A 19,363-nucleotide genomic window follows, 5' to 3' on the forward strand; every position below is an offset into this window, starting at 1 on the left:
CTGCGTAATGTCTACTTCCATATGTACTCCGTACCCCTACTGTTATTCTTCTTGTATCAGATATCAGATATTCGTATTTCCTTTTCATATGAATTCGTTCCCAAAGTCTGCCTGACGTTGCGAAAGGTATCCCGTTACAGTGAGCCTTTCTTTCTCCTCCGCGACAGCAATCTGACAGGGTAAAGCAGTTGGAACCGCCCTGGAAATTGATCTCAAACACTTAAACGGCTTGGGAAGCAGGGCTACAAAGAAGCAAGAAAAAAGAGAATCAATCAAAGCAGGCCGTACCAAGCGTCGGACCTGGCAGGCATTACGACTCTCCCGCACCGCAGCGTCAAAAGTAGCCAACGGGAGCCGATACTCTGACCATTTCGTGGAAGTAAGGCGGGGCTCAGCGGTGTTAGTAAGGCTTCGGATCTCGGGTTTATTTTTTACTTTGACGTGCAAAGCCTCCTCCATCGAAGGTGACGCTTCAAGTTTCCCATCGACGCAAGAGATAGGTGCCCGTCGATGTCGTTCGGCTTGGATAGGACGATTCGAGATGTTTCCCCTCATTTTGATGCTCCGTAATTGAAAGAGAGTTTTGTCTGGAGTGCATGCAACCGTCGACGTCGACGGCTGGTTAGTAGCTTACTGGTAATGTACTAGCGGACTCCTCCCGTCTCCATGTATGAAGTATGTATGTATTGCAGTATACCGTGTATGAATAGATGTACACAGGTCCATACATACACTACATATGGATGGGATGTACATCTACCCAACTGGTCGGGATTTGGATTTCTTGAAACGGTTTGAGTCTGGGTTTCCAACCGAGCCATCCTCGTACGTCGTACATTGTCTGTGGTTCATTCGTTCGTCGTCATTGCATGTTATATACTTAGTAGGTATACACTGTTAAGAAGCTTGGCCGGCAGATGCAGAAGCAGAAGTACCTGCTACGTGAGCAGATATTTAAAATGCATTGATCCTCCTGCCTGCGGTTATATTTTTAGTCGACGATATCCATGTAGATACTATTTATCGACTTACCTACAACGATATAACAAACAATATCTCTCTTCCGACACATATTTTTTCATAGACATTCCCGCGCATCGCTCGTTCAGACGCTTCCGGCAGCCGGGATCTTCAAGAAATCGAAAATTGAAAATTTTAAAATTGTCGAATCGACCAGCAGTCGGATCCGGATCTCAAGGAGATCCAAAATTACTAGTACGGAGTAGTACGTAGTTCGCCTGGGAGATACATAGGGCTAGCGCGGGAGGGTGAAAGTAGCAGCGCTCGCCTGGATCCCCCCGGGACGACGTGGTGTTTGGCTGACCCAGCCCGACGCAGCCAGACCCCGGGCGTCCAACCAACCGAAATAAATTTCTGGCTTGCCCCTTCCCTTTCGCTTTTTACTCACCCATTCATTCACATTCACACTTCCACTCCCATCCGCCCTTCTCCTTCAACCACCTCCACCTCCACACCCGCCCTTCTTCGTCTTTCCCTTCTCGCGACCGATAGCTTGGACAAGACTTACTAGACAGAGAGAGAAGAGGAAGATCGAAAGAATCGGTCTGTGGTCGACGACGAGCCGTTGCTTGCTTGCATTACATCACAGACGAGCCGTCCGTCTCTTTTTTCCTTTTCATCGCAACTTCCGACAGATCCACTCACCCACACCCACAACCACCACCACCATCTATTTTTCTCTCACGAACTACTTCACACAACTATATCGTTACGACAAATAGACAGACAATATGACTAGCAGCAGTAGTAGCACCACCAGTACTACCAAGTACTTTGCATCTTTCAAAGATGCTGCCTCCTCTCCGACATTATTCTCTCCAAAAATCGCCATACACTGGCCTTCGGTTCCCATGGGTGCTGTTATCCCACACAGGTTCAGGAGAAAAATAAGGTCGACACTCAGGAGCGGATCCTCACCAGCTTCATCTTTGGCTCGACTCCAGACTTCCATTGACCCTGCAGACACATTGAAGGCTCTTCGGTCGCATCAATGGTCATTCTACGATGCTCAGTATCTCATCATAATCGTCGTCGGACTCTTCTGCTTCTCTGTCATCGAAGTTCCCGGTCCTCTCCTGAAAACTTTGATAGCTACGCTCCTTCTATCCTCTCTCACAATCCCTCTCACGAGACAGTTCTTCTTGCCGCTTCTTCCGGTCTTGACCTATCTTATCTTGTTCTACTCCTGCAAGTATGTATACTTTTACCTTTTCTTTTTCCTTTCTTTTCCCGCTTAATTGATGACGCCAAACTGTCTTACCATTTTGGACGGACCGTGCTCTTCACCGACTTGTCTCTGGATCAACAAAATCTTGACCTTGACCCGTCTGCTGAACTCTAAAATAAACACAAAAAATTACATGACTTCTCCCAAGCCAGCGATGTGTTGCTAACACCGAACTTTCCGCCTAGGTTTATCCCAGCCGAATGGAGACCCCATATTTGGGTTCGCGTGCTCCCTGCCCTAGAAAACATCGTATACGGAGCAAATTTGAGCAATATTCTGTCCAAGCATCAGAACGCTTTTCTTGATATTCTCGCATGGATTCCGTACGGAATTTTGCACTTTACCACCCCATTCATTACCGCCGCCGTCATGTTCATTTTTGGAGGCCCCGGAAGTTTGCCGGTTTACTCGCGAACATTCGGATACATGAATGCTTTGGGTGTCGCGACCCAGCTTGTGTTCCCAAATGCTCCACCATGTTTGTCCACCACCACCCCTAAATACACAAAATCAATCTCATCGATGCTAATTTGGTCGTTTAGGGTACGAGAACAAGTATGGTCTTGCTCCTGCTAACTACGGCATTCAGGGCTCGCCAGCCGGTTTGGAAAGAGTTGATAAGCTATTCGGTGTCGATCTTTACACCTCTACCTTCACTGCCTCCCCTATGGTTTTTGGAGCCTTCCCTTCATTACACGCCGCTGTCGCCACAATGAATGCGTTGTTCCTTGGACACATCTTCCCCCGCGGAAAGCCAGTCTTTATTGCCTGGATCGTTTGGATCTGGTGGGCTACTCTCTATCTTTCTCACCACTACGCAGTCGACCTCATCGCCGGAAGCGTCCTATCCGCCGTTTTCTTCTACATTGCAAAAGCCAAGTTCCTACCCCGTGTCCAGATGGACAAGAGATGGCGTTGGGATTACGACTATGTCGAAATTGGCGAGAGCGAGTCCGAATACTCGTACCTTCTCAGCAGCCTCGACACAAGCGGCCAGAAGTACCACTCCGATAGCGACGAGTGGACCGTCGGTGGAATGTCGAACTCTGGAAGCTTGTCACCTGCTAGCGAAAGCCAGTCCCTCTGGGAAGGTGAAACTCTCGCCGATCGTGAATCCGACTTTGAACTTCGGTAATCGCATCGGCTACACAAACTCTCGCACGTTATCAAGGTGTCTGCAGAAGCACCTTGTATGGTTGCACTAATACATACAAACTTCTTTTTCCCTTCTAGACTCTTCGCGCATTTCTGTTTTGCGAAGGTTTTTTTTTATATGATACCCAAATTCATCACTCTCGTTTGTACAAAAGAAAAACCGGCATTTGTTGATTTGCTACACCCCATCCTATTACTCGCGACTTAACGAGTTGGGATACACCCCCCCTTTTTTTAATGACGACCTCCTTCTCCCGTTCCAGATTGGTTCCTTAGAGCTACTGGGCGGCATACGTTTATCTTGCGCCCACCAACCAAACTCGTTACGACCTTATTCTGTACCATACACACCCGTTTCTGTTCCGGAGTATCCGCTTGTCAGGGTCATGAACACACACCACTATCACCATTTTTAACGTCTACCTGTTTACGAATTTCCTTTTTTGCTCCCTCTGGCCCATCATCATTGGAGTTTCTTGTGTTGTCTCCCTTTTGCAGCGAGTCGAACCCTTTTTTTTTTTTCAAAAGGAAACAAGACCCAAACCTTTTAATGCTTTAATCCTGTTTCCCACACTTTTTTGTCACTTTTTCAGCCCTTTCACTTTTCATGCATGGGAAACGGTGTTTTCTTTCAAATCCAACTCTTTTTGACGATTTTTTGTTGGATGGATTAGAAGAGCGTTTTGAGCTCTTGAAATTCTTTAATGGCTTGGTGTTTCTTTTTTTTGTTTGTTTTTAATCTTCTTCTCTTTCCCCTTTGCCTTTCATCACTTCTCTCTAAACCCTTTGGAGGATTCTTGGTGGATCGCTAATAATTATTAGATGGTGTTTATCGGGGGGTGGGTTTAAAAGGGAAAATCTTTTTTTTCTTCTTTTTAACTAGGGGTCTAAAGGGAATGGGAGAAGATAATAATATTATACATACAAAGAGGCGGTTGGAGGAGGAGGATAGGCGATGGGATAGGACGAGAGAAAGAGAGGAAAGAGGAAATGGAATCGTTCGAGAGCGACTTCTTTTTTTTTTACTTTTTAATTTTTTTTGTTCGACCGACATTTTTTTCCCTTCTTCTTCATGTCTCTCGCTCACAGACCATCATCGTCCTTCCGAGCTAAAGGCCCGGTAGTAATTAATAAGTAATAACAGGAGAAATGGAATTGAGATTCTCTTTCCAATGCAAAAAGGATTGGAAGAGATATCTGTTGAAATCAAATTATATGAATGTGTGCCATCTCAACGAAGACTTAAATTTATAAACCCCAGATAATATAGATATGTAGATTGGAGTTTTTAATGGAGAAGAGAAGGGGAAGGATTGTGATATGCTTGGTTTGACGCCGAGAAACTAGATCTAGATGTACAAAGAAAGAAAGAGAGATGGATGGGGGATGCCCTATTGTACAATATAATGCGGTCCGAGACATGTGTTCTATATGATACAAAGTGTGCGGTCTATTCTATACGGGGAAGGGGTAGCTAGGTACCGGGTAAGTAGGTACTTAGGTATAACTAATGCATTCATGGCATTTATGTGTGAGTGCTATGTGAACGTGTGAGTGAGTGTGTATGTGTGCTTTGTGCGTCCATGCAATGCAATGCAGCCACGTTGGGCGCTCTCCTATGAAGGGATGAAAGGGTTTTTCGAATTTATATATTCTTCATTTTTGTTTATTTCTTATTCTTTTTTTTGTTTTTATGAAGTTGGGAGGGCAAGCCACCGTTCCCATATTGTGACACCTTTCTTGCTATCGGTGAGCCACCGTTGCAGCTCGGCCCTGAGCTGTTGTTCTGATTTACCCAGCACTCTTCTAAGATGGATTGGAAAAGTGATACGTCAGCATGTCTCGAGTCGTAGGGAAGCCTAAAAAGGGTGATAGTGATTATAAGTAAGACTTACATGCCACGATCCACACAAGCAATCCCCAACTCCGGAGGACTTAGCTTCATCACACCTCCACCCTTTGCGATCAACAGATCATCCGTAGAGATGTAGACCTCATAGCGGCTCAACCTCTTATGCAGGACAAATCCGAACGGGAGCGGTAAGATCCTGGAAGGCCATAAACCCGAATGCCTGCCCACCACGGTCGAACAATGGACTTTTTCCTTCCATGTTAGTTTATCCAAACCTTCGACGGGTCTGTTGACGCTCGTGGAGGGTAGGAAGGCTTCGAAGGAAGCCTTTATGCGGTGTTCTCTCTTTTTACGGTCGGATTCGATCTGGGAGGGGATTCTGCAGGTTATGGGGACTATGTTGGAGAACAGGGCGACGACGAAGGGAGTGAATTCGCCGCAGACGGTGAAGAGGACGGCGAAGAGGGGGATACGGCGGAAGTCGTGCTGGTTTCGCCTGGTAGTCTTGTCAATTGATTTTGCTCTCTTATATATATATATATATACTTGAGTATGTATATATATACACTAAGTATATATATTATACAATCCCTATACTGTAACAATAATAGATATAGAGAGAAAAGAGACTAACTTGAGGAGCTGGAGATCACTTCGAGTTATCCATTTATTCTGGACGATGCCTGCATAACCTCTATCGTCCCTCCAGCGGGACATGACGGGACCCGCAAGACGGGGATTGACCCAGGCAGCATTTTTGAGACCGGTCTTGTAGAAGGAGAGATAACCCTTTCCTATTTTGAAGTAGTAACCGAAGAGACTTTCACCGGGTTTACGAGGCGGTGGGAGGTCGAGATGGGCGGGAAGGGTAGATAGAGGAGCATTTATAGGGCTGTCATAACGAGGGTCCGGCTGGGAGGGAGCAGAAGAGGTAGAGTAGAAGGCCTTCTTCTTGGACTGCAGAGGGAGAAGGGTGAATACCCCCCGAACGGCGGGCCTCCCGCGTACAGCCGCTGCCGTCGCCGCCGCCGCCGCCACCTTGCCAGCGACGAGGGTTGTCGCGGTGGAGGTCATCTGAATTGGTTTTGCTTCCAGAATAATATATGGTGGATTGCATGAAATTGAATTTTCCGGGACGAATTTGTTTGATCGATTTTTCGGTTAGAGGAAATATCTGCGAGAACCCGTTTGGGCTGCAGGGATGTCTCCACCTGCCACACACCTGATATGGGAGTGACTGTGGAGAAAGGAATGTTGTGCAATGCAATGTCACACGAGAAGGAGCCAAAAGAAGAAGAGAATAAGAATAATTATAATTATCGTGATTCTTGTTTGAGGCTGTAAGGTTACTTATTTACCAAAGAAGGGACTGTGAGGTATGCTGGGCACTGCGCCGAGAGTCAGCTGGTGAATTGCATCTTCAATCCAAAGGCAGCTCTCTATATACTAAATATACTAAATATACTAAATATACTACTTGTACACTACGTACTACTTAGTATATATAATATGTCAGTAGTACTTGTAGAGTACCCGTAGATAGTATACCTACTCCTATCCATCCCATTCTCTTTTCCTTCAACCTCCAATCTGATATACAGACAGCGTAGTCGACATTATATTATAACGGATATACGAGATCTCCCCAAAATTAATTGACCGAAAATGGGTCTGCACATGTTCTGTGTCCCGTTCTCCTCCTCCTCTTCTCCCTCTTCTTCATCCTCCCTCTTCTCCTCTCCTCCTCCTCCTCCTCCTTCTTCTTCTTCATCATTGTCGTTATCATCATCATTATCATCAAAACCGTCATCAAAACCGTCATCAAGGTTCCCAATCAATTCAAACCCAAACTCAGAGTTGGATTTAGATTCGGATTCAGGTTCGGATTCATATTCGGATTCGGATTCATATTCAGATCCCATCAAACCCCCTGCAACGATGGTCAACAAGAGGAAGAAGAAGTCTGATAACAGTGGCGATGAGGGTGATAAAAGTGATGCCTCCGAACGTCGAGGCCGTCGAACAAGATGGTGGTCCCTGCGATCAAGATCTGGCCCAGGTGTAAGTCCATTTCACCGTGCTCTCTTTCTTCCCATTCTTCTTCCCCTTCCCTTCCCTTTCTTCCTTTCTTCCTCCCTTCCTCTTCCCTTTTCTTCCAAGTTGTGTGTATATATATATATACATACTTAAAGTATATATATATATGCGAGGATGGTGAAGAAGGGAAAGAGAGATTCCATCTGATGGAAATTTGTTGTCTTGAAGTCTTTAAGCGAGTTCTTAGCTTGGCCTATACCTTCCATGGCCAACATGCAACATTAATTTCAACTTCCAATTAACTTTCAAATTCAATCGATTCAGTTGATCGAGAAAAGAATATGAAGAATATACTAACATTGTCAAATAATAATATTAATAATACTAATAATTAATATCGATGATAATAACAGGGTGGCTCTGAAGCTGAACTCGGAGAAGGTCGGCCCAGACCTCGTTTGAGATCTCCTCCTCCTCCTCAGCCCGAAGAACACAACACACAACAACAACAACAACAACAACAACACACTCAGAAAGAAGACTCTGACGACGACGAAGAAGACGACCCAAACATCGACCCCACCACCGCCACCAACACCATTTCAAACACCAACATCCCTACCACTGCCCCTCCTCCTCCTCCCACTACAACCGCTACAACCAGATCCAAATCTGCTTCTCAACTTCCACCCTCCGACATCTACTCTCACAGTTTAATCGCCCCTCCTCGTCCTCGTCAAACCGTCAATCGAAAGTTCTGGGACATCATTCACCGGCGACAAAGTTCAAAAAGAACTTCCAGATCCGCTCCTCCTCATACCGCTAACGACCACGAAGACCCAGAATACAGGTCTTTCGACGCTGCTAAAGCCGTTCGCCCTTCCCCTAGGGTCGTTGACTATCTTCCAAAGCCTTCCGAACGTGCTGCTAAATTCGGTACCCCGCCGAGCATCCTCAAGGAATCCGGTGGCCCCAGGAGATTTGATTTCCCTCTCCCAGCTCCAACCGAAGCCGAAAGAAATTGGCGCCATACCATCTCCCGTATCCCAGGTGCCGTCGCTGGCGCTGTTCTTAAAGAAAGAGCTAGTGTAGATTTCGATAAAAAGAGCCGCGTCCACGGATACTTCCAGTCCGATCCTATCTACCTCACAGATAATACCACCCCGGAGCGTAGACCTTCACCACCTCCAGTTGAACACAGCCTTTCCGAATATCTTGATTCCCTGGTCCATTCTGATCAAGCAAAAGCAAAATCCAATAAAGACGATAATAATAATAAGGACAATCAAAACCCTCAGCTAAATTATAGCTCTCTTTTCGACGAATTCCAAGGTGAAAAACTACCGCCTGCCGCGACAGAAAAACCAAGGAGACGACGAAGTGTAGTTTTTGTCGAGCCTGAAGTTCCACTCAATAGAAATAGACGGAGTCTTCGACCCCGTCCTTCATCTGGACCCGCAACCGCTGCAACCGCTGCAACCACCGCACTCGCTCAAATAAAGGCTCAACAACAACAAGCTTCCAGCTCCAGCCGAGGGAATCCAGGTTCTAGCAGTAGCAGTAGCGGCAATAAGAAGAGCAAACCATCCAAGAAAGGATCCAAAGACAAGAAGGATCCCAAAGATGTATGTATATACCTTGATGGAAACTTGAAAAAAATACCTGCTTATTATAACGTAGGGCGGAGACGAAAACAAACCCTAGGGGAATCCCCGAGGCTCCCTTCATCGAAAATGTCGAAGATTTCGTGACTAGCAAGCAAGAAATCGAGCCCGCCATAAGAAAATTCAGCGAGATGATTGCGTATGAGAAATCTCCTCTCCCTAACCCCCTTCCCTTCTCCGAGTTTTTCTATCAATGATATACTAACTAGATGATGCTTTTTTTTTGGTCATTGTTCAGAAAATATACATACATGATGGAATCCAATGCCCGTCGTGCGGCCGGCCTGAAAGATAAAATCCCCGATATTAAAAAGACTCTACAAATGGTGCAATTCTTAGAAACCAAGAATAAAAAAGGCGACGAAGAGCCAATCTCTACTATGTTTGAACTCTCCGACACTCTTTATGCGAAAGCCTCCGTAACCCCCCCTTCTGAAGTTTACCTCTGGCTAGGTGTACGTATCATCCCTTCCTCCTCAAACTTCATCAGTCTAAAAGGCATTCATATACTAACTGGTGACAATATTGCAGGCCAACGTAATGTTGGCATATCCTAACGAAGAAGCTATTGCCATGCTGAAACAAAAGTTGTCTGCTGCCCAAGAGTCCCTTCGCAATTGCGAAGAGGACATTGATTTCCTAAGGCAGCAAATAACAGTAAGTCCATCTCATTTGTTTTTGTGCATTCAACCCCATAGGCGGTGGACTATTCGAGGCTAACAGTGAGACCCGTAGACTCTCGAGGTCAACACCAGCCGCATGTACAATTGGAATATCAGTTTACAGAGGAAGGAAAAGGAAAAGGGGGGAACAAAATAGATTTCCTTTCCCCTTTCCTTTCCCCCCTCTTTTTTTCATTATGACTACAACTAATGATTCATAATTAATTCGCTGCCCATATTTACATAGACTAAGCAGCATAAAAGTTTTTCATGGCCAATTTTTCCTTATTACTTTCTTCATAGCCTTTCTACCTTTTTCTTTTCCTTCTCTTCTTTTACGATAGCGAAGGGCATAATGGCATTATGATAATATTAAGATCCTCTCCATTATAGTTTTTTCATTCTCGGTGTGAAACCTGTCCCGTCATAAGATCCACAAGATCCGCACATCGTTCGCGAGTCGGTCTAATCTGGAAGCGGGACTTGCCGCAAATAAGCTTTGACAAGCCATCTGAACAGCTCGCTTGGTCTCCAATCTGATCTGAAAGATCTGTGGCAAAATGACCGAGCGGCTGAACCGCATCTCAATTTCGGGGTAGCGTTGCATTTTTATGGCTTAATCCCAATCCCATTGTGCATGCTGCATACCATGCATGGGACTCTTAAAAAGGTCAAGACCTAGCTCTCGACCCTTTTGATTTAATTTAATTCCTATTCTTTTCATGCTATAATTCTGTAGGACCTTTGAAGATTCTAGCCAGCCATGCGTTTCTTTGATATCTCCGCCCTTCTTCTCCTGGCATTGCAATTAACAACAACAATTGGAAGCATTATAGAAGCCCGAGCTTCTCCAAAATGCGACAAAAAATGCGCCAAGTCACTCATCCAACGGGACGTTCGGTCTAAATCATATTGTTCATCGTATCTGCGTGCACATGGCGCTTCGGCGCATACTGTTACGGTGACAACAAAGGCGAAGACGAATTGTGTGACTGTAGTTCGGACTTTTGTGACTACGAGTTTGGATATATTTAGGTAGGTTTAACCTCGTGCAGATAAGCATATATTAATTTATTATATATAGAGGTTCGTGAGTTAATATTTTGGATGTATATGTAGTGAGGCTTTGGTAACAACTACTCTCCCGGACATTATAGCCACTGAGTATTCTTCGACGGTAGTTATCGTTACGTATGTTCCATGTCCTTGTGTACGTAGATAATTGAGGATTCAAACTAACTTTATCTACGCATGTAGTGGCCCAACTCGAGTGATCGGTCGAAGGGCAGTCGAAGAAACCGAAATAGCGCCTCGTGCACCACCACCACCAATATGCACCTGTCGCAACCTCTCCCTCTGTTCCTCAAAAACCATATCCGCCGCCTGTCTAGAAATCGCCCCTCCCCGCACCATCACCAAAACCATTACAAAACCCTGCACCACAATCACAACCACCACATCTACCACTCGAAAATTCACCGAAATAACCTCGGGTACCTTAACAGTCGCCCCCGGGGCCGCTGCAACGACAACGACTATAAACCAAATACACACAACTCTGGTGCCCGAAGAGTGTACTAGAGACTTCTACACCCCACCATCCGACATCGGTAGTGCCGGTGTATTCTTCCTGGAGTACCCGAACTTTGTGACGAATTCGTTGGAATGCTGTACAGCTTGTTTTCAGAGGAAGAATTGTGCGGCGTCGGCTTACAGTAGTGATCTTGGATCGTGTTCCTTTTTGATCGTGATGGAGAAGCAGCCTGGGGGGACCAGTGGGGTTTGTCCGCTCGGGAGGCAGGATTTTAGTTTTATTAGGGATTTTGATTTTGGGGTTAATACTCTGCCGGGTCCCTGTGGGTTTTGAGGGGGTAGTATAGTATTATTATTGGTAGACTAGTAGGTATTCCTAGGGAGTGTATAGGCTAGAGTTATCAAACCATAGATGAAGGTTTGGGTCCTGAGCTGTCTGTATACATGTAGTATACGTGAGAGTAACTGCTGACCGTTTAGTTTCTATACCTTCAAATAATTAACATATTTTTCCCAAAATTGAGAAGGGGGTCATGCCTGATTCTAAGTACTATATGTAAGTCTATCTTAATACCAAACCACCCAGCTGGCCAATTTCGAGGCCGGACATAGGTATCAAGCTCGTTAAACGATATCTGGTCTGGTTGTTCTAGTACTATAACTCGTAGCTATACATCGCACTCGTATATAAAGTACTTAGTACTTAGCTTAATTAGATGTAGAGTAACACAAACGTCTGACAAAATACAACATGTATGATCCGGAGCACACTTTACATCCGAAGCCGGAACATAAGCTCGACGACAGCTTAGCGCAACTTAATTCTATTAATATCGGGAAAGTACAGGGAGCTGTAGATCTATAAATGGGGGGCTAAATCCCAAGTCAACAATTCATTAGTGATTGAATCGGAATCGGTTGTGACGGATAGCGCCTCTTATAGTATACGGGGCCAGGAATAAATATACCTTCAGTTTTAGATTGTAAACGTGCGCATAATTACAATGATTTTTCAGTAGTACGAGGGATTTAGGCCTTTCCGTCAACGAAAGCACTATCGACTCAGCTCGGATACTAGAACAGATGAGACAGCGCTAGATCTATAGAAACATCTCCCTGACTTACGGAATACATCACAAACTCTCTAAGGGAGTTGCTATTTAGACGCCTTACACGGAACAATCGACCCAAGCTGAGTTGGTGCTAATTTCTGGCATAGATAAGTACTTATGGAGCCATGCGACTATATTTCATCGATGCCTTCGAGAAAAAAAAACCCGCTAGATGGCAATCGTAAAGCGCCTCCTAGAAGACTACTTACTTAATCAAATCAATGATAGACTCCAGTCTCGGAGCTAAACTGTGGATAGACTCATCGCATACATGCATATAGGTTTATTTCAACACATTATCGTTTTGTTGGAAGTTTGAAGCGTCTATAAACGGAAACAGGTGGCAGAGCTACTTAATGTTACACACGCCATAATTAACCTCTGGGTTTCAATTCAACCTTCTGCCGAACCGAACCGAACCTAGTTTATGCATCGACGCGAGGTGCCAATTGCATATGCCGCTCCACTCACCATCTTTGCCCCGGAAAGCGCAGCATCGTACCTCTTAGAAGGGTACGGCCGTAACCTAGCTGAGCTTCTACCACCGTGATAATAACCTACCTGATTGAGGTAGGATGTCAACGGGCTTAGAGGATTAAAATAACTAAAATCAAGTGTGCAATTGGTTACAGTGCTCACAATACCTTTTTTTTTACCGGGAAAGCCGGCTTAGAATGCTAGGGAGACAGGACTACCATGGTCCTTCCGCACGAGTAACAAACCACACTACGAATTGCCATTGCTTGTGATTTCATGTTCATTATAAATACAGTTATAATATCTGAGACCCACACATTTCCGCTTGGTTAATTCCAATAAAATATATTAAGACTTAGCTAAGAGATAATTGAAAGAATCCGAACCATTACCCCCTTTAAGCATCACCACTTTATTCATCTCCTTTATCTCCTCTAACGAAAGTACCTATTCCGACAACCTTTATTAGTATCCCTACAACTAGCAATATACCCCAAAAGGTAGGAAGATAAACTCACCTCGGTTCATCAAAAACGTGATAATGATGGCCCCGGACTCCATCCCCATTAAACTGTGCTGGAAACCTCCATCCCTCAGGGACATCTTCCTCGTCAACCCTTATCTCGGACGATTGCTTCCCATCGATAACAAACTTCCCAACCTGAAGTTCAGTATCTGTGATCGACGATCTGCTAACCCTCGCGTATCCTACACGGTGCAAATCTCTATACAAGATGTATTCACACCATCTATCCCAGTCTGTAGAATCGATATCTCTCATCCTACTCTCCTTGCTTACGTAAGTATTATAGTTTCCCTCCTTCGGTTTGGTTACCAAGTAGCTGAGAAGGATCAACGGCCGAGGGCTGCCACCCATAAGCTTGCTGATCCCTTCACTCTGCAATCTTCGATCTTCGACATCTTCTTCCTGCCCGCTGTGGAAAACGAGCACATCGACCATGGTACCGTACATGTCCAACGTCGCCAAGATAGCAGGGGCCAACTCTCCAACCGGTGATGGCAAAAGGTGATGTGTCGAGTTCACGATTGGGAATTTGGATAGAAGCGCGGCACCCCAGGTATGTTTATTCGGGCCTGGGCCAAAGTCGGCGTACATGCCCAGATCTTCTGCTAGGAACTGTGTCATATCGCGGTTCCCCATGATGATACGTTGCAAATCGCTTTCAAGAAGACCCACAACATCAAGTTCCATTTCTTTGATCAAGTCCCGCATTCGGCGTTCGGATGACCACATATCATTATCCAATGCAAAGTGAACAGTCCAGATACCTGCTGTTACCAATTTCTCTTTCTCATGGTACGGTTTATAGTCCAGGTGTGGGAAACGGAGGTACGCGATTGAGACAGCGAGGAGCTCGAGGAAGGCGAGGGAGTAGACAAAATATGAGCGAGATGGCTTTCGGATGCTGCTGTAGTTGTTTTGAGATTTAGAAGTTGGTCCTCCTGCTTTTGTACCTATGATTACTGATAGGCCGACGCCGATGAGTGCCATCATGATAGTCATGACAAGCCATGTTCTTTCCCTGAGAAGGAAGCCGCCTGGGACGAAAGCGTAGGCAACAACCCAAACGTGAGCGAGGACGAGGAGGTTGTAAACCATAAAACCAGTACCAAAAGTGGCGCCCGGGGGATACCTAGCACACATTTGAATAAATGAAGGTGTGATAGCCATCAAGTAGACAGCAAGGGCGAGAGCACCGTAGTAGCCCCACCATCCATTGAATGACTGTAAAAAGGCTGCCCCAATGCAACCTATTACATAGAAAGCGGGGCTAGTTGCAAACTCCTGTCGGAGAATGCCAATTAGAAAGCCAGCTCCCATCGCGATGATGGTATATGCGCCATGAGGGACAGCCAATGGCCCCTTGACTGGATATCCGTCCCAAACCCAGGTGATCATGGTACTAGAGTCGGATAGGAGAGAGTGTAGACCGAACAAGAGCCCGCCAAACCCAATAGAGGCCAGATATTGGGAACCATCTTTCCCAGAATACATCGTTGTATCCACAGCTGGCGCAATTGGCCGCCTGAAATGAGTCCTAGCGATAGCGAGCACTGCAAGGACTAGACCGATCTTATTCCACCCACCATTGACAGAGTTCATTAGAGGCCAGATCGGATTATTAGTATGATTAGAAAACTTTGCGACGCTCGACATAATAAGGCCCAGGGAAAAGGCCGATGTCTTGATATCGATCCTGCTAGTTGTGCTTTCGAGGCTAAAATTCGCAGCCCAAGCCAGACAGGCGAAGAACAAGCCCGTGGTTGTCAGGAAAAGACGAATTTCCGGCGTAACGAAAAAGAAGGCAACTAGGGTTAAAAGGGAAGCGGAGTAGACAATGTGAATGTTCAGAAATACGAACTTTCGCACCGATCTATTCACGAGAAGGTATGGGGATATAGTTGCAAGAATAGCGATCTCATATCCGGAGATACCCATGTGCCATAGCGGGAAGTCTATCCAGAGTTCTTAGCCTGAGACACTCGAGAGTAGTTTATTAAGGGCAACATACACCAAACGACAACGCCGAGGGCAGTTAGAATGGACCAGAATGCGAACTGCTCGACATTAGCATGGATGAACCTTGCAAGATCGGTACAAGAAAATGTGAACATACTCCAAGGTACACATCGCTGGCGGTATCAATCAAAGCTGCCCACGAAAAGGCGCCGGTAAATTCTTGGGCAAGCGGCTGCTTTGTTTTCCTACCCAAAATCGTCAACCCCACTAAACTTCAAGATAGTATAATAGAGGTGTCTTGCTTACTTTGCATCATCGGCATAAACATCAGCCAGCTGGGTGGTTCTGTATCTCACCAACGTCTCACTTTTTAGAGCATATTCTTTGTTGGTAAAATGTATTTTCTTTGATAATGTCATGATATTTGCGAAAGATAGGGTGTCTGGATAGGACAGAGGTATCTACATCACATACCCTTTGTGGAAACCTTTAGTATCAACGAGATGCAGTTCAAAGCCTTCAAAGTCAAGCGCAGTAACAGCATCAAATCCAACGTCATATAAGATTAAAGACCACTCGAAGAAAGCGTAGATTGTGTAAGCTAGAGCACCAGCGTTAGAACTTATGTTCATTTCCAGACTTAGAGGTTGGAATAACATACCACCAGCCACCTTATGGACCTTATGTTGAATGAAAAAGTAGATTAAAGGCACGAGGGTACCAAAGAACAGAGTAGCAAGTATCTTTCGGTACTTGATGGCTTTAGCATTGACCGGCGAGGTAGCGAGGCATCCAAGAGTCCATGGCAGTGTCAAGACAAGGTAGGAAATCATGAAGATATCATGCCAATCGTGGTCATCGGTAGAAGTGATATAAACCCATCCTCCACATAGGAGGGTTCGTGCGACGCCCGTGAATGCAACAAATTTTGGCAGGGAGGCACCGGGCCTTGCGGTAAGATAATACCATAGCACAACTAGAAGAAATCGAGGACCTATTCGGAGCACATTAGCATTTTCGCCACCGCCTAAACTACTAGGAGTACAACAAACCCGAAGTTAAGGCGATGCAAATCTGAAATACCGATCGCTCGGGATACCGATCGCCAATGGTTGCCGATACCGATGGGAACCACTCTTGCGGATAGCCCTAGGGATAGAATATTAAGCCATCTGTCTGACTCGTTCCACGACAATCGCACGTGGGAACTCACATAATGTTCGTTTTTAACGATTTTGTAGAAATGCAGGTTTCTACCAGAAGTGGGATCCAATCAGCGACACCAAACCCTGAATAACGATGACGGTAGTTTTGGGCCCGAGTAAGCCCGAGAGGCGATTTGAAGGGTCTTCATACAATCCCACAATCAGAGCACCGATAAACCCCACTACCCCAGAACCGACGCCACGTTAGCCTAATCGCGTCCGGATAATAAATGTGACGTTGGACACCCTGCAGGGCGTCATGTTTGAGAGGAATCGTATTTCGTACAGTAAGCGAGCACAGTGTGCGTATGTGATATCCATTTCCCGTTAAGCTGTCACACGCGCAAAGAGAGACATCAGCAACGCTGGCGCAGAATACCAAGCAAACAAGACTTCATCAACTTACGGAGACAAGTGTACTCCCCTCCTTATCCTTCATGCCGGGCAATTAGGGCCAATAACCAAGACAGTGGTTGTGTGTGAACGTGAAGAAAACAAAAATCCTGCAGGAACGAAGAGAAAGCAACAAAAACACCACAAACAAGAGCAAAATAGCTTTAGGACGAAGACGGTGTCATAACACAATTACACTTTAAAAGAAAACCGCGATAAGTGTGGAGTGAGAAAACCAAGCGAGGAACAAAGCGGAACTGGCCTAACAAAATTGTCAGTGGCCTGCAGACAAGACAGTCTTATGTCAGCAGCTTGGCTCGGGATATTGCACTGACCGGAAGCACGAACAAGCCGGTTTATATCCTTCTTGAACGGCTTGGTATAACAACAACCTGGATTGTATAATTTATAATGCAGATTTGATTGGATCGGAGCTGTCTCAAACCGATATAGTTGTTTCTAAATTCTCCAATACACGCCGATGGTTATACCGAGAATACCGGAGCCGTCTCGGCACTAAACAACTGGTGTGTTCTGATACCGAAGATACGATCTTACCTTGTGAGAAAGGTAACAGACTGGCGCCATAGTAGTTCGGACTTTCCAGGTGAGGTTCCCCTGGCTCTCGTGTTCTCGTATCCGGCCGAAAGAAGCATGTTTGTCACCAAAAATGTGTTGCTGTGTTGACCCACGGTCAAATGCCAAGACCTTGCCTCTTTAGGACTAGTTTCTATGGCACATCCAAAATTTCAAAAACTTCCTGGCTTTGCTTGATGCACTATCACCATTGCCAGTCTTCGCAGCCGACATGGACATGACCAGCCGAAGTTACCTTTGAAATACAATCCTTTACGCAGTATCTTTGCTAAATGCACTTTGTGTCAAGAACAATCTTTCTAATCTGCGACGACTTCTTCCTACATAACTAAACATGTCCGATAAGGCTCGATTCTACCTAGAGCAGGGTCTTCCTGAGCTTCAGGAACTCGAGCGCAAGAAAATATTTACCAAAGTCTGTACGCTTCTTCTTCCATTCTCGATTCTCAGTAATTTTGGATTATTAATCATACCTCGATGTGTAGGAAGAAATCCAATCGATCTCCCGAAAACGTTCGTATCATGAACATCGCATCGCCGCCGCTCGCTGCAAACCCGCCGACTTCCTTGCCTACGCAACCTACGAGATGAATCTCGACGCCCTTCGTCAAAAGCGCACGAAGCGCTTAAGTATCCGTATGAGGGGAGCTTCAAATCATCTCGGTTCCCGCCGTATATTCTTTATCTTCCAACGGGCTACTCGTAAATTCCATGGTGACGTCCAGCTCTGGAAAACATACGCCGAATTCTGCAGGTCGCAAAAGTCTTATGGGCTATTGCGAAAAGTACTGGATAGTATGTTGAGACTACATCCCACAAAGCCGGATCTGTGGATTTATGCAGCGATGGTTGCGGTTGATGACAATGATAATATGGCGGAGGCTCGAAGTTACATGCAGAGGGGATTGCGATTCGCGAGGCGGTCCTCAAAAGAATTATGGGTGGAGTATGCGAAGTTTGAGTGTATGTTCATCGGTAAAGTGGCAGCGAAGACTGCTACGATACTAGGACTGGAAACTGGAGACGCGCCTGATCCCAATGGGTTAAATTTTGATGACATCGAGGAAGATTCCAGCGTAACACTGGAAGGCGATGATACCGCATTGTCGACAATTACGGAATCAGAGCTCAATGGGGAAACGGAGCCTCCTCAAGAGGACGAGAAACTGAAACAGAAGCTCGCGGAACAAGCAAACAAGGATGTTCTAGAAGGTGTCATTCCGATTATTGTGTTCGAAGAAGCGATCGAAGCAATACCGAATGACCCGTCACTTCCTATTACATTCTTTAAGCTATTCGAAAAATTCGGAGACCTAGCGTGTCAGAAAAAGTTACTAGCGTGTGTGGATGTACACCTCATGACAACCTACCCAACGGATGCTGGTGCCTTGCTCTGCCATGTGAGGGAGACATTGGCAGGAATTCAGGTTGCGGATGCGGCATTCCCTGCGGCATTGAAAATCGCGTTCAAAAGGTTCGGGGAGGCGAGGTCAAAAGCCGAAGATAAGAAGACGGTTTACAATGGGTTCGTGGGCATTTTGGGCGACATTCTTAGCAAAGGAAGCTCCGCAGAAGGTGGGTTGGACGAAAGTCTCGAGAAGGCTGTCAGACTATTCCTGGGAAGGATCATCAAATGGAGCCGGGAAGACCAAGTCGAGCTTCCGAATGCAAGCCAAGTTGCTCAGTTCGCCTTGTAAAATAGCGATTTTTCGGCCGTGTATAGTAGAGAGGTCTGTAAAATACTGGAGTTTCTTTCTGGGGAGTTTTTCGGGCAAAATCCAAGCGTGATGATTTGGCAAATACACATATTTTCAATATGTCGCGTTTTTAATATTACTTCGCAGCTTAGCTTCGAAGAATGTCAATTACAGGTTCAAGAAGGGAAATTTATCCGGGTACCTGCTGCCATAGGAAAGAGAAAGTATTGAAATGTGCATGCGCATATA

General features: G+C 45.6%; 8 protein-coding genes across 8 annotated transcripts; 6 read left to right on the top strand and 2 right to left on the bottom strand.

Moving 5' to 3' along the window:
* Positions 1 to 1,751: 1,751 nt before the first annotated feature.
* AOL_s00083g454 (uncharacterized protein) lies at positions 1,752 to 2,824 on the top strand (the record flags this gene model as incomplete). Its single annotated transcript, XM_011125633.1, has 2 exons — positions 1,752 to 2,212; positions 2,434 to 2,824. 2 exons carry the CDS (start codon positions 1,752 to 1,754, stop codon positions 2,822 to 2,824), a joined length of 852 nt encoding a protein of 283 aa, XP_011123935.1.
* A 140-nt stretch (positions 2,825 to 2,964) lies between these two features.
* On the top strand, positions 2,965 to 3,453 carry AOL_s00083g455 (uncharacterized protein; the record flags this gene model as incomplete). Its single annotated transcript, XM_011125634.1, has 1 exon — positions 2,965 to 3,453. The coding sequence occupies one exon, from the start codon at positions 2,965 to 2,967 to the stop codon at positions 3,451 to 3,453; it is 489 nt and encodes a 162-aa protein (XP_011123936.1).
* Positions 3,454 to 5,094: 1,641 nt separating this feature from the next.
* On the bottom strand, positions 5,095 to 6,329 carry AOL_s00083g456 (uncharacterized protein; the record flags this gene model as incomplete). The annotated part of the gene is made up of 3 exons (XM_011125635.1): positions 5,095 to 5,209; positions 5,299 to 5,751; positions 5,890 to 6,329. The coding sequence occupies 3 exons, from the start codon at positions 6,327 to 6,329 to the stop codon at positions 5,095 to 5,097; spliced, it is 1,008 nt and encodes a 335-aa protein (XP_011123937.1).
* An 864-nt stretch (positions 6,330 to 7,193) lies between these two features.
* AOL_s00083g457 (uncharacterized protein) lies at positions 7,194 to 8,996 on the top strand (the record flags this gene model as incomplete). Its single annotated transcript, XM_011125636.1, has 3 exons — positions 7,194 to 7,316; positions 7,706 to 8,917; positions 8,973 to 8,996. The coding sequence occupies 3 exons, from the start codon at positions 7,194 to 7,196 to the stop codon at positions 8,994 to 8,996; spliced, it is 1,359 nt and encodes a 452-aa protein (XP_011123938.1).
* A 214-nt stretch (positions 8,997 to 9,210) lies between these two features.
* On the top strand, positions 9,211 to 9,775 carry AOL_s00083g458 (uncharacterized protein; the record flags this gene model as incomplete). Its single annotated transcript, XM_011125637.1, has 3 exons — positions 9,211 to 9,411; positions 9,488 to 9,613; positions 9,692 to 9,775. The coding sequence occupies 3 exons, from the start codon at positions 9,211 to 9,213 to the stop codon at positions 9,773 to 9,775; spliced, it is 411 nt and encodes a 136-aa protein (XP_011123939.1).
* Positions 9,776 to 10,381: 606 nt separating this feature from the next.
* Positions 10,382 to 11,485, top strand: AOL_s00083g459 (uncharacterized protein; the record flags this gene model as incomplete). The annotated part of the gene is made up of 3 exons (XM_011125638.1): positions 10,382 to 10,653; positions 10,738 to 10,809; positions 10,876 to 11,485. 3 exons carry the CDS (start codon positions 10,382 to 10,384, stop codon positions 11,483 to 11,485), a joined length of 954 nt encoding a protein of 317 aa, XP_011123940.1.
* A 1,769-nt stretch (positions 11,486 to 13,254) lies between these two features.
* AOL_s00083g460 (uncharacterized protein) lies at positions 13,255 to 16,866 on the bottom strand (the record flags this gene model as incomplete). The annotated part of the gene is made up of 11 exons (XM_011125639.1): positions 13,255 to 15,218; positions 15,275 to 15,320; positions 15,380 to 15,467; positions 15,529 to 15,567; positions 15,697 to 15,823; positions 15,884 to 16,216; positions 16,275 to 16,371; positions 16,436 to 16,475; positions 16,579 to 16,609; positions 16,714 to 16,759; positions 16,834 to 16,866. The coding sequence occupies 11 exons, from the start codon at positions 16,864 to 16,866 to the stop codon at positions 13,255 to 13,257; spliced, it is 2,844 nt and encodes a 947-aa protein (XP_011123941.1).
* An 885-nt stretch (positions 16,867 to 17,751) lies between these two features.
* On the top strand, positions 17,752 to 19,114 carry AOL_s00083g461 (uncharacterized protein; the record flags this gene model as incomplete). The annotated part of the gene is made up of 2 exons (XM_011125640.1): positions 17,752 to 17,832; positions 17,903 to 19,114. 2 exons carry the CDS (start codon positions 17,752 to 17,754, stop codon positions 19,112 to 19,114), a joined length of 1,293 nt encoding a protein of 430 aa, XP_011123942.1.
* Positions 19,115 to 19,363: the final 249 nt, after the last annotated feature.

The sequence above is a fragment of the Orbilia oligospora genome (assembly GCF_000225545.1).
Source record: "Orbilia oligospora ATCC 24927 unplaced genomic scaffold scaffold00083, whole genome shotgun sequence".
In the NCBI taxonomy this organism is placed as follows: domain Eukaryota; kingdom Fungi; phylum Ascomycota; class Orbiliomycetes; order Orbiliales; family Orbiliaceae; genus Orbilia; species Orbilia oligospora.